The sequence below is a fragment of the Felis catus genome, chromosome B4 (assembly GCF_018350175.1).
Source record: "Felis catus isolate Fca126 chromosome B4, F.catus_Fca126_mat1.0, whole genome shotgun sequence".
Classification (NCBI taxonomy): domain Eukaryota; kingdom Metazoa; phylum Chordata; class Mammalia; order Carnivora; family Felidae; genus Felis; species Felis catus.
In genome coordinates, this window is record NC_058374.1 from 54491948 (window position 1) to 54506071 (window position 14124).

Sequence of the window (14124 nt, forward strand, 5' to 3'; positions counted from 1 at the left end):
TTTTCAGTTTCTACTTGTACTTTCCCTTCCAAAGGGAAGGGAAGTGAGGTAGTAGTACCTCACTACCTATCTACCTATCTAATCACTAATGCCTCATATTTCAGTTTGTTCTTCTCCCCAGTTTGGGGTGTACAGTCTCTCTCCCCAAAGTATCTCAGATTATCTCATGAGATTTTTGCACCAGTCTCTCAAAAAAAGATCTAAAGCATTTAGTAAGTATATGGGTAATCCTGCCTCTAGCAGGCAGTCATCTACTCCCTGTTGGGAAGATGAGAAATTCTACAAGTAAGAAAGTAGCTGTTTATCCCTCCTGCCCAGAGCAGGCCCCATACATAAATACAATAGAAAGCCACTGGCCCTTCTATGCCAACTGTAAAACTGCTTCAAGAAAGATGCCTTTTGTGCCCATGGCAGAGCCAGTCTCATCTTCAGGGAGTCCTTGGAGTCAGGTAGAACTGGCTGAGACTTCTAATAGTTTTACATCCCCTCCCCACATCCCATGGGAATGAATGGAGCAGGAACAGGCAGAGTTATGTCAAGCATTCTCCTGCCCCAAGGCTGTATTTTCTCTGTTCCTCTTTGAATCAACAATCTTGTTCTTCACTATTGGGTCTACAGGAAGGGAAAAACCTACTCCTTGCCCTGAGCAAGATTCTACTCTGATGGAACAGACAGGACAGTCATGAGAACTCAGACATAGTCACACAAAGGCAAAACTAGACATTCCTGGGTACAGTTCTAGATGCTGTGTACAGATCTAGATACTGTTTTAAAGTTCAGCATGGAGAGAAATACTTTGTTAAGGAAGTCTTTCTGAAGATAGTTAAAGGAATAGCACAGTGCTAGCCTGAAAGGAAGGAGAATTTTCTGTACCAAGGAAATGTGTAAGACTCGATTCAATTTAACATGAATTTATTAATGCTGCTTATGTGCCTGGTCCCAGCTGGATGCTCTGGGGGTGTGAACAAGAAACACTCCTTACCTGTCATCTAAAATCAGGAACAATATACAGAAAACAAAGATACACAGATACCTGTGGTATTTCTTTTTTTTTTTTAATTTCAGCTTTATTGATTTATAACTGATATATAAAATTGTTAGGTATTTAACATGTACATTGTGGTGGTGATTTGATAACATAAACATTATGCAATTATTCACTATGATTTCTCCATTGTGAAAGGATTAGTGATGGTATGTTAATCTGATTATTTCATTAAATGAAGGTAAGTGTTCAAAGGGTACCTTGGTTTCTCTCACTTCATCTTTATATGTGGAGGGGCTTCAGCTGGAGCTTTGGTTTTCTGTGCGTGGTCCCTGGACCAGCAGTATCAACAACACCTGGGAACTCCTTAGAAGTACAAGTTCTGGGTCCCACCTAGACCTACTGAATTCCAAAAGCTGGAGGCTGGGCCCAGCAATCTGTGTTTCCACAAGCCCTCCAGGTGAGGTGACACCCACTGAAGTTTGAGCACCACTAAGCAAAGGACTATTCCTTGCCTTTCTCCACCCCCTTCACTGTGACTTTAGCGAGTTAAAGAGACAGCACTGATTCCCAGCTCAGTCCCTTTCACTTTTTTCTTGAGTTTCTTCTTTTATCCAAAACCAAATTAGCCACAGGACACATGATATATCTAATAAGGGGTTAATATCTAAAATATATAAAGAACTTACACAACTCAAAACCAAAAGGCCAAATAATCTATTAAAAAGTAGAGAACCTAGGGGCGCCTGGGTGGCGCAGTCGGTTAAACGTCCGGCTTCAGCCAGGTCAGGATCTCAGGGTCCGTGAGTTCGAGCCCCGCGTCAGGCTCTGGGCTGATGGCTCAGAGCCTGGAGCCTGTTTCTGATTCTGTGTCTCCCTCTCTCTCTGCCCCTCCCCCATTCATGCTCTGTCTCTCTCTGTCCCAAAATAAATAAACGTTGAAAAAAAAAATTTAAAAGTAGAGAACCTAAATATTTTCCAAAGAAGAGATACTAGATGACAAACAGACACATGAAAATGCTCAGCATCACAAATCATCAGGGAGTATAAATTAGAACTACAATGAGATATCACTTTACACCTGTCAGAATGGCTAAAATAAAAATAAACAAGAAATAACATGTGTTAGTGTGGATGTGGAGAAAAAGGAACCCTCATGTACTGTTGGTGGGAATGTAAATTGTTGCTGTCATTATGGAAATAGTATGGAAATTCCTCAGAAAATTAAATGTAGAACTACCATATGATCCAGTATTTCTGCTATTGGATATTTCCCCAAAGAAAACAAAAACATTTTTTCTAGTTTCTTTTAATAATAACTTGTTTAAAGTCAGTATGCAGTACAGACACAATTGAAAAGTACACAAGTAAAAAAAAAGAAAAAAATAGGAGGAGAAGACACATTCTTCACTACATAATACACACAGAGCTCTTTCCCCTACCACCATTCCATGGAGGCCCAGCTTTCCATGTGGTCAAGAGTACTCTCCATATTATGCAGGGGGACCTGACTGCACTCACGTGTGATGATGCCAAGCCAAATCTGTACTGGCACTAATGACTTCAAGGTGTACACTTCTGACCTTAATTGAAGTGGGATTAATTGACCAGGCTGTGCTGGATCCCATAGCTGAAGTAGATAGCAAACCCAATCAGCATCCAGACACCAAACAGGACCCAGGTGTCAGCTGTCATCTGCATCATAAGGCAAACATTCATAAAGATGGTCAGTAGTGGGAGGAGAGGCAGAGCAGGGACCTTAAAGTGAAGGTGACTGGAGCTCTGTGGCTGTCTCCAGATGACCCCAGTGATCCCAATGATGAGCACCAGGAGCACCACAACCACTGAAATCCACACTGGGTCTCCAGAAAGCAGAACTGGCCACTGGGCCAGCACCAGGCAAAGAAGAGTGAGCAGCAGAACAAGCAGTGAGGAGCAAACATAGACAACCTGGCCAGAGAGTGGAGTGGGGGTAGAGCTGCCTGGAAAAAGTAGTCCCTGTAGAGTCAGCTTCTCTGCTGCAGGTCCATTCTCCTCCTGCACCTCTGCTTCATTTCCTCCAGTCCTCCTCTGAGGCTGATACCTGATGATGAGAACACAAGTAGCCAGCAAAGAGTAAGCTAGCAGGGCCCCAACTGACATGAGGTCCACAAGATCAGTGAGTCTAAAGAAGAAGGCCATGATGGCTGCAATAATGCTCAAGATCACAGTGGCCACGATGGGGGTGTCTGTGCCAGTTTGGATCCTGGCAAGGACAGGGAACAGGAGCCCATCCTGTGTCATCATGTATATCAGATTACGTATGGGGAACATAAAGCCAAAGATGCTGATGGAAAGACTACAGAGGAATCCAAAAGTTACAACATAGCAGGCATGGGCCCAGCCAACATGGAGAAATGCCTCAGGCAAGGTGCTCCCAGGTTGGAGCTGGTAGTAAGGCACCATAAGTGTAAGTGCTGAAGAGACACCAAAATACATCAAAAAGCAGATGAACAGTGAAAAAACAATGCCCATGGGGACAGAATACTGGGGATTTCGGGCTTCTTCGACTCTGGTAACAATAATAGTGAAACCTATAAATGCATAGAAACAGGTAGCTGCTCCACGGAGAATCCCCTTGAAGCCAAAAGGCACAAATCCTCCATAGCCCAGAGGGCCTAAGCTTGAGGTGTCATTGAGTCCAGCCTTTACGTAGTCCTCTTCTGTGAGCTTCCAGTTGTGCAGGTCCCCCTTAATGAAGCCAGCAATGATGACAAAAGTGAGGGTCAAAAGTTTCACCAATATGACCACTTTGGAAACCAGGAAAATCCAACTACTCCTCAGAATCAACAATTCCATGAGCAACAACACAAGGCCCACAACAATGAATCCTAGAATTTCTCCAAGGACCTGGGGAACATTTGGTGAGATGCTCTCATGCAGGGTCTGAGATATCTGGTTCCCAAGCAGATTGTCGAAAGCTAAAGTCCAAGCCCGGGCCACAGTGGCTGTATGCGCAACAAAGAAGATGATGAGGTTCCAGCCAGTGATGAAAGCCCAGAGTTCACCTAGAGTGACATAGCTGTAGAGATATGAAGAGCCAGAATAGGAAACCTGGACACCAAACTCTGCATAGCACAGCCCAGACAACACAGAAGATAGGCCGGCCACCAACAAGCAGATCACGATGGATGGTCCTGCTTTATCTCTAGCCACCTCACCAGCCAGGGTATATATACCTACACCCACTGTGCAGCTCACACCCAGGGCCACTAAATCTAGGGTGGTCAGTCTTCTGTCAGGGCCCATATCGGCCGCATATTCCTCCAGCATATGTCTGCGTACCAGCTTTTGACCAAATCTGCGAAGTGCCAGACACAGCATTCTAGCTGGAATTGAAGAGGATTCTGGGATCAGAGAGCTGTAGCAAGTTCAGGTGCCATGAGTCTGGAATCGGGTTTGGTGAGGCTGAGTTAAACTGAGTTGGGTTGGGGCTGCCAGGTTCCATTGCTCAGGCTTCACAGCTACTGCTTCATATTTTTTCTTCTATGTGCTATCCCTCCTTAAAGCCTAGAAAAACAATAAATATTTACTGAACAAAGGTGTTCAACCAACCGACCAAAGCTCAGAAATCCCATATCACTTGTTGCAGCACAAATATCGCAGAAACTGACACAAAAGACATCATAGAAAAAATCAACCCTGCTTTCTCCTCCCCAAAAAAAGGGTTGAATACCTCCCAACATTCTCCCTTTTTACACACCACATGATATATTCCCATTTGGGTTTCCCTAACTGATGTAGCTTCATGTACTAATTAAGTTGTAAGACACAAGAAGGAATGCATATAATGTGCAATAATCCACATGTGGGATGTTTGCATTGTGCTTGAGTTCGAGTTATGACACATTAATTATAGACTAGTGGACCTTGTTGCAATTACAGAACCATTTTTAAAAATATCATCTGAATTTAAAATACAAATTTGGCCTCCTGGTCTTTAAACTCTTAGCTCCGAAATCAGCTAGCAAGTTTGGATGTCACTTTGGTTCCCTTTCTCCTCATTCTGCATCAACTGTTTAGTTGTACTGATGGCAAAGAAAGTACAGTCCAACCCTTCCCTTTATACACTGAGGCCCACAGGACACTGCAAAAAGGGAGGAAGAGGGAGAAAGAGGCAAGGCCTTCATAACTACCTGCAAGAAGAAGAACAGGCTGTCTGACAAGAAAACACTGAAGAAATAGGTGCAGCATTCAACCAAGGGTCCATTACTAAGAAGGGAGAAGAGCCAGAACAGCCTTTGTGTGTGTGTGTGTGTGTGTGTGTGTGTGTGTGTGTGTGCATGCATTCTGACCTTAAATAAACTTTACCCATAGCAACCAGGCAAAAGTTCACTCCCTTGCTGCTGTTCAAATGATCAGCTCCACAAGGAAAACAAAGCTTTGGATGAACAATTGACCACAATGCCCTGAAAAAGGCTCTGGAGAACAGAGGGAAAAAAGTCACATAGCCCATGCTCTCCTCCATACTCAGGCTTTAGTTTTGAAAGAATTTTAAGAAATGTCAGAGACTTCTAAAGAGAGAAAGGTCAAGTTAAATTTGAAAAGTCTTCTCTGTAGATGATCAAAAGGAACCCTTGGGTTACAGTTCAGACCTTCTGTTTACAAATCCATCTAGACTCCTTATTTGCCACCCACCAGTTCCAATGTTATGATTTACTAACCAGCATGCAAGATAGATAAGGAGAATAACTTCTTAACTCATGAAATATTTTCTGCTCTATGAATGTAATTGATGTACCCACCCCCCGCCCCCACCAACGCCAGGCTTCAGACCCTTCACTGATGCCCCACTGCCCTTCCTTCCTAGTCCTTCCTTCCCTTCATCATCTGAACCGTGATTATTTCTCTAGCCTTATTCCTTGGTGCTAAATACTTGTGGGGCCTAGGGTTACTGAGTTAGACCACACATTGAAAATGCAAGGAGCAACGTGGATGGAACTGGAGAGTGTGATGCTAAGTGAAATAAGCCATACAGAGAAAGACAGATACCATATGGTTTCAGTCTTATGTGGATCCTGAGAAACTTAACAGGAACCCATGGGGGAGGGGAAGGAAAAAAAAAAACAGGTTAGAGTGGGAGAGAGCCAAAGCATAAGAGACTCTTAAAAACTGAGAACAAACTGAGGGTTGATGGGGGGTGGGAGGGGGGAGAGGGTGGGTGATGGGTATTGAGGAGGGCACCTTTTGGGATGAGCACTGGGTGTTGTATGGAAACCAATTTGTCAATAAATTTCATATAAAAAAAAAAGAAAATTAGGAGACAGAAAAAAAAAAAAGAAAATGCAAGGCTCAAATACAACAACAACAACAACAACAATCGCAACTACAACAACTACAATGACAATAGTATCTTTACCTGCAGATGTCTCATCTTATTTCTGGAAGAGGTAGTGATGGGTACTACAGTGGTGTGAGCAATAAACATTATGTCAGAAATTTTGGATTTGAGCCCTGGTTCTTCTGCTTGACTACATAAACTAGGGTAATTTGCTTAATCTCTCTAACCCTCAGTTTCTGCATCTACAAGGAAACTTACTTGACTTCTCTTACTGAACCAATGTGAGAATTGGATGAGAAGATACAAACTATCACACACTCCTGGTGGGAGTGTAACTGGGGTCACCATTGAAGCACAGTCTTAGTGGAATTAAGAATGCACACACCCTCTCACCCCACAATCCCTCTACAAGGTGAACACTCCAAGGAAACTCCTGAATTCATAAGGAGGTCCTTATGAGCATATTCATCACAGGACTATTTGTGGTAGCAGGAAGTTGGAAGCTATGCCAGAGTCTGTTACTAGAGGGATATAGAAGTAAAATGTGTCATATATGCACAATTAAATACTGCACAGCACTCAGAATAATAAAGTAGATTTACAGGAAGAAACATGGGTAGATCTAGGAAGCAATGTTAAGTGGGAAAAGTAAAAGAACGATGAAGTGTATAGCACAATGCCATTTATGTTCATTTTAAAACCTGCCAAAATGAGTATATTTGTCAAGGGTATACATATATCTATTAAGAATGTCAGATCATTTGCTCAAAACATTCCACTGGTTTCCTTTTTATTCAGGATTTGAGCCAAAGTCTGCATTTACAATGGCCTACAAAGTACCACAGTATTTATCACTGACCCAGCTACCTCTCAGCCTCTGTTGCTTTCTCTTCCCACTCATTTTTCTGTAGTCACTGGCCTCCTAACCATTCTGGTCTCCTAACCCTGCCTCGGAGGAAACCTAATGAGGCTGTTAAATAATTATTTTCAAGTTATAAGAGTTTCAGAGAAATGGAATTTAAATGAAGCATCTCCAGGGATTATATCAATCCCTCTGTATCCAAGCACAGCTCCTTCCTGTTCCCAAAGTATGTAAATTCTCTCGGCCTTCTTCAATATCAAGACAATGAAAACTCTGGAGCCAATGGCACCCCAACAAGTATAAAGTTTTTTGGATAGTTGAGCTTCCCCAGAGTTTCCAAACTTCTAACTCAGCAGACCTGGAATGAAGTAGGGGGCAGTCAGGAATACAAGTGTAGAAGCTCTGAGTTCAGAGTGGGAGCTTTAAATAATAGTGAGTGTGGTGCATGTGTACACCAACACTTCCACAGTGGAAACAGGTCAGAATACATATGAAAAGGTAAACAGGACAAAACTACTATGACACTGGGTCTGAGTCTCATATCCAAAGGTAGAAGAAATTAGTTAACAAATCCAAATGAAAAATGGAATCTTCCCATTTTCTCTTTCTGTTTGTGCCTTCTCTAGAAGTTTGTGTTCAATCATAGTCCTTCTTTTATTATTCAACAAATATACTGATCCCATTTATTGAGCAATGTACATAAAGCAAAGGAAAACATAAATATCCCTCCATTCATGTTGCATATATCTTGCAGTAGGAAGCAAACAATAAACAAATAAGTAATATGAATATAGATTGTGTTGGATTTGCAATCAGTGCTATAGAGAAAAGGGAAGCAAGAAAAGGTTAGGATGTACTCAGAGGGGGTGTTGTGATTATAAAATGGGGATCCAAGACAGCTTCACCTTCACACTGTTGTGCAACCATCATCACCATCAGGTCTAGAACTTGTTCAACTTCCTCAGGTCAAACTCTGCACCCATTTAACAGTAACTCCCCATTCTCCCCTCTGAGCAGACCCTGCACACCACCATTCTACTTTTTGTCTCTATAAACTTGACTAGGCTAGGTACCTCATATAAGTAGAATTATACTATACTGTCCTTTTGTTTCCTGGGTTACCTTTAAGCCTTCAAACATGTATAATTAAAATGGAACTAGGATATAGGAGAAGGCTGCTCTTCCTCCTCTCCTCAAGTAGCAAAGTGACAGTGAAAGTCTTAAATATTCATTCATTCAATAAATATTAAGCACCTTCTATTTTTTAAGAGTTTTGAGAGAGAGAGAGAGAGAGAGAGAGAGAGAGAGAGAGAGAGAGAACACAAGAGCAAGCTCATGAAAGCGAGTGGGGGAGGGCAGAGAGAATCCCAAGCAGGCTCCATGCTGTTAGCACAGAGCCTGAGGCAGGGCTCAAACTCACAAACCATGAGTTCATGACCTGAGTCAAAACCAAGAGTTGATGCTTACCTGACTGAGTGACCCAGACACTGCCCCAAACACCTCCTAAAAGCCAGTCCTAGTGCTTGGTGCTACAAAAAACAATGGTGAGGAAAAAGACATGTTTTCCCTTCTTACATGGCACTCATTGTCTTTCACAATGTTCTTATGTCATATTCCTGCCAAAAATGTGTAACCTGAATCTAATGATAAAAGTGATCAGTCTATAGGGGCACCAGGGTGGCTCAATTAGTTAAGCATCCCACTTTTGATTTTGACTCAGGTCATTGCCTCATGATTTGTGACATTGAGCCCTACGTCAGGCTCTGCTGCTTATAGCGGGGAGCCTGCTTGGGATTCTATCTCCCCCCTCTCTTTGCCCCTCCCCCACTCATCCTCTCCCTCTCTCTCTCTGTCTGTCTGTCAATAAATAAAAAATATAAAAAAAAATCAGTCTACAGAACAACTTTCTACAGGAAGTTGACTTTCTAGAAAACAAATGACCTGTGCTGTTTAAAACTGTCAATGTCAGGAATGACAGTCTGAGGAACTGTTGCAGATTAAAGGAGAATAAAGAGACATGACAATGAAATGCAGTGTAGATCACTAGACTGCATTTGGATCAGGGAGAAACATTTTAGTATAAAAAATTGGGCAATTAGTAAATGTTGAATATGGATCATATTTCATACACACACACATACATTGGACAGAGCAAGCAAATGTGGGAAAATATTAATAATTGCTCAATCTTGGTGAAAGCTAAAAGAGTGTTAATTGTACTATCCTTGCAATTTTCTGTAGGTTGTATATTTTTCCAATTAAAAAATGTAGGAGGAAAAGTAGAGTGTTCCACTAATAAATGTTATGGATTCTCCTTCCCTGAATGCCCTTTATAAACAAGCTTGCCATCACTTTTGGCTGGAACAAAACCCCACCGAGAATGACCTAGTACCAGATCTTTAGTACCAATCTAAAGTACCAGGAACTTTAGATTAGAAGAGTGGGTGCAGGTAAAATTAATTTATCTTTGATTTACACCAAAATTGTCAACAAGCAAAAATACCTGAAAAGAAACACAACCTTGGCTCATGTTAATACAGTTATAAAAATTCCATACTCTAATATCATTTTGTGGGATCACTAGTAAACCAAGACCATAGAATTCAACCATAGAGGCATTTGGGAACATGTGCAGAAGCTGAAGGCAGAGAAAAAATTGTATCTGGCAAATAGGGGTACGAGGTATATGCAAGACCTAGGGATACATAAAGAGTATGGTGAAGGAGAACGAGATTTGTTAAGCTAAAAGTAATGTACATGTTATTTCATTTAACCCCCATAACCCTCCAATAAAAAATAGATTTGTTAAGCTAAAGGTAATGTACATGTTATTTCATTTAACCCCCATAACAGTCCAATAAAAAAGTATTATTATTCCACTTTACTGACTGAGAGGTTAGACAACTGTCCCAAGCTCATTTAGCCAGTACAAAGAAAAGCTGGAATTTAAAATTGGGTTTTTGTTACTTCAGAAACCATGTTCTTTCTACTGCAGCACCCTACCTCCACAAAGAGTGAAGATTGTACAGCATAGCTATCCAAGCAGTATTTGAGCCAGTTCTTTCATTTGTGCCAAGGTCACCTTCTGCTAATGTCCTCCCTTTCCTCCCGAATATATACTGATGGGCCAGAAATGGAGGTACTGAGATCATTAAATCTGAAAGTGATATGTAGCCAGGTCTTGCTAAAATCCAAACCTAATATAGAGCCAAAATATCTCCAGACTATCTTTTTAGCTGCCAAGAAAGATTCCAACGCATCACCATAGCTATTTCAATAGTTCCCAGATATGATTTTACAGCTAATTATAATTTCTGCTCACAACATTAACCCATCTCCTTTTGCTTGTCTTTTAGTAGAAATACAGGATAGTAGATTTCTAGATGCCAAATATAAAAGTCCCCTTCTGAGACTCCTTTCATCATTCCATTCCAAATATTTTTCTAGTCACTACCTCATTCTTTTTTTTATTTTTTTAAGTTTATTAATTTATTTTGAGAGAAAGAGAGAGGAGAGAGCAAGAGAATCCCAAGAAGGCTACTCAAGGTTGATACAGAGTCCAATGCAGGACCTGAACTCACAAACCATGAGATCATAATTAGAGCCAAAACAAGACTCAGATGCTTAACCCACTGAACCACCCAGGCACCCCAGTCACTACCTAATTCTTGAGAAAAAGAACTATCTTCAGTGCAGGTACGGTGTGCTAAAGAAGAAAATGAAACCTTGATTCTCATTGTGTAAAGGAAGATGGGGATGGGGAGCAGACATTTTCTAAAATGGTAGCCTAAAGGCAGGAAGATGGTTGCAATTTTCCTGACAACATAAAAATCTCCAGTTTGGGCTCCCCAAACCTCAGTCTCACTCTAGGTTTCCAAATGCTGCTGGTACACACTGCCACAGAACATCTGCCACAAATGATGACAGCCCCGACTGGAACAGATGAGGGTAGGAAGGCAGATGGTGCCAGTTTAAGCAGGATGGTTTAACAAAACATCTTTTTAAGCTTCCTAGTTCACTTGGCCATTTGCTCCCCAGACTTGGCTTCCAATCACGAGCAGATTGAGAATGTTCACCAGAGAATGGCAAAACCCAGAAGAACCAGTACCATAAAAATGTCAGCTCACTAGTCAATCCAAAATGTGATTAATCCTTTCCAGAGCTAAAATGGCAGAGAGATGCTGATAAAAGGACTTCAGCTATGTCAGAGTGATCATTCCGGCTTGACTGTGGTTCAAAACTAGAGACTGCCCTAGTATTATATATATATATTATATATGGGCATGAGTGTTCCCCATTGTTACCCATATCTGTGAGCAGCTCAGAGCTCATGGCACCTAGAATATTGTTAGTATTTATTAATCATCCATGGAAATAAGAAAAAAGACCACTGCCTATCAGGCATTACTACACACATCTGTCTATTTTTGGATCTCCTCATTATTTTTTTAAACTTATAAATGAATATGGACTTGAAATAAGGAGTAGTAGACATTCTGAACATGCTATTAGTATGGGAAGATCAACATAGATGATAAAGGATTGCCTTTCTATTTTAGTTTAAGAAAGAAGAAAACCCCAAATATGTCTAGAAACAAGAGGATGACAAAGCATCTAAGGATCCTGACTTTTTTATTCAGGGAAATTCCATAAAAAATTGGAAGTGAGAAATTCCAGCTGAACTCATTGGTTTCAGATATTTGGGGATCACAAACTTAGCCCTCAATTCAATTCAGTTGACATGAAGTCACAAGGTGCACTTAGCACTTTGTCCACACTAGACCTCAATCTAGTAGGTTTTTATGGTTTGCAAATAGTGTACATCCAGGGCCAGCCTCCTGCCATATTCCCTGGTCCACCCTCCTTGTCCATATTGGTAACTTGAATAACGAGATTCTCTCAGCTCTCACTCACATTCACCCAGCAGCCATCATAAAATATTGCCCTTGAAGCAGAATAAAGCCCCAAATCACCTTCTTACTGACCACTGCATTGCACCAGATTACTGAAGTATGAGTGCTCTCTACCCTCTTTATGGAAAGTGACACTTTCCTCATGTCTTAAAAAGACACACACACACACACACACACACACACACACACGACACATACTCTCTCTCTCTCCAGATGTATAGTTTTCTATTCTCTATTAAGTCCAAACTTCTAAGATCATACTTCTACATCTTTATTTTCACTGTTCTTCTATCACTTACTCCAATTAAACTTTTCTGTGGCTCCTGCTTCAACAGGACAATTCTTTCTTCATGCATGCACATCATGCTAGCATTAACATCAGCCCTCACACAGGCTGTCCCTCTGTGTCCAGAACACACTCTTTCCAAACCCTGTTCAACATGAGCTTCCTTCCAGAAGCTTCTCTTGGCAACCTACAGATAGGTATCTTATCTATCCAGTGTGCTCTCCTTGCCCCCTGCTGTCCTCTCACTAATGTCCAGTGGCATAACTCACTGGCCTAGAATTTTGCCCTTAGACAACACCCAGTTAAGGAATATGGTAGGAGTTGTAGATGGTAAGGTGGAGCCCAGGGACAGAGTTTTTGGCTCATGATGCTTTCAGCTTGACTTTACTTTCCCAGCTGATATCTGAGATACAAAGAGTTACTTGGCCACGGCCAAGGAAGTACCCCAGGCTCTATGGCCCAGTTTGGCTATGTCAGAGATCTGACACGAGAACTGAAGTCCAAGTAAAATATTAATAGGTGCAACCAAGATTTGAGCTCGAAGGCATGGAAGCTTTCGAATGGCCTGCTCATTAGATAAAGAGGAAACTCAGCCACCTCTTCTAACTCACCTACCTACCCTAACACTCCCAGCACTACACTTCTCAAATGACATCCCAGTCAGGAAAAGTATGAATATCAAGTCAGTGAAAACCCATCCTGATGCAGACTAAGACACTCCACACCAATTGTATGTAGACCAAATTCCTCCACCCAAATGTAGACTAAAATCTATTTAGATGTAGACCAAATAATCTTTGCTTCATTCCCACAATATCCATGGGGTCCCTGTTACATGCAGACACAACACTAGTATTATTGAATAATTATTTGGGCACACAATCAGATAGCCAGACCTTCTCTACAGGCTGTATAGACTCTACATTCTCTAGTATCTTTCTGGGGTAGTTGTGAACAAGACACCCTTTCTTAGTCCCTGTGGGATAACTGCATTAAATGCAACATTAATCACTCATGTTTTCACTCATATAGGCTAGTTTCGGGCAGAATCCAGTTTTGGAAATTCTTTTTTTTTTTTTTATTTATCTATTTTCTTTGAGAGAGGCAGAGACAGCACGAGCAGGTGAGGGGCAGAGAGAGACATCAGGAGAGAGAAAATAATGAGCAGGCTCCACACAGGGCTCAAACTCACAAAACCATGGGATCAGGACCTGAGTCAAAACCAAGAGTTGGATGCTTAACTGACTGAGACACTCAGGTGCCCCACAGTTTTGGAAATTCTTAACATTTCTCTATCCCACCAAAACAAGATGATCATCTTGACAAATTAGAAAATACTGAGCCTCTGCTTCTAGAGGTTTTCAGAAACTAAATGAGATACCAGGAAGAATCAGAATGAGATTTTCCAAACAAGAATCCTAAGGAGACCAGGGGAAAGCCAGGAAGGGTGTGCAATAAGGGATTAGAAAATGATATGATATATTGATGTCAACAGTGAAAACCAATGTCTTTTCTACTTCTTGTGATTTTCTACTTCCTTTTCCTCAACGCTGAATCCTGTTGACACCTAATAAAAGTCCTCAGGAGAAAGTATTAGAAGGCAATCCATATTCCTGTCCACCTTATTTTCCAAACTACAATTGTAACGTAGGATGGCCATTGTTTACAATGAACCCTGATACACACTCATTTTTATCAAGAAGCTTTGTTAAATAGCTATATTTTGCCCCCCCAATCCTTGCTTTCCTTGTAAGAAGA

General features: G+C 41.3%; 1 protein-coding gene across 3 annotated transcripts in view; it reads right to left on the reverse strand.

Moving 5' to 3' along the window:
• Positions 1 to 2193: 2193 nt before the first annotated feature.
• Positions 2194 to 14124, reverse strand: part of LOC101090368 (cationic amino acid transporter 3-like) — a 54900-nt gene continuing 42969 nt past the window's right edge. For all 3 annotated transcript variants that reach the window (XM_045061520.1, XM_045061518.1, XM_045061517.1), the window contains exon 2: positions 2194 to 4534. In XM_045061520.1, the coding sequence (XP_044917455.1) occupies positions 2585 to 4348 (1764 nt within the window). In that variant the 5' untranslated portion in view covers positions 4349 to 4534 and the 3' untranslated portion in view covers positions 2194 to 2584. The remainder of the gene's footprint in view (positions 4535 to 14124) is intronic.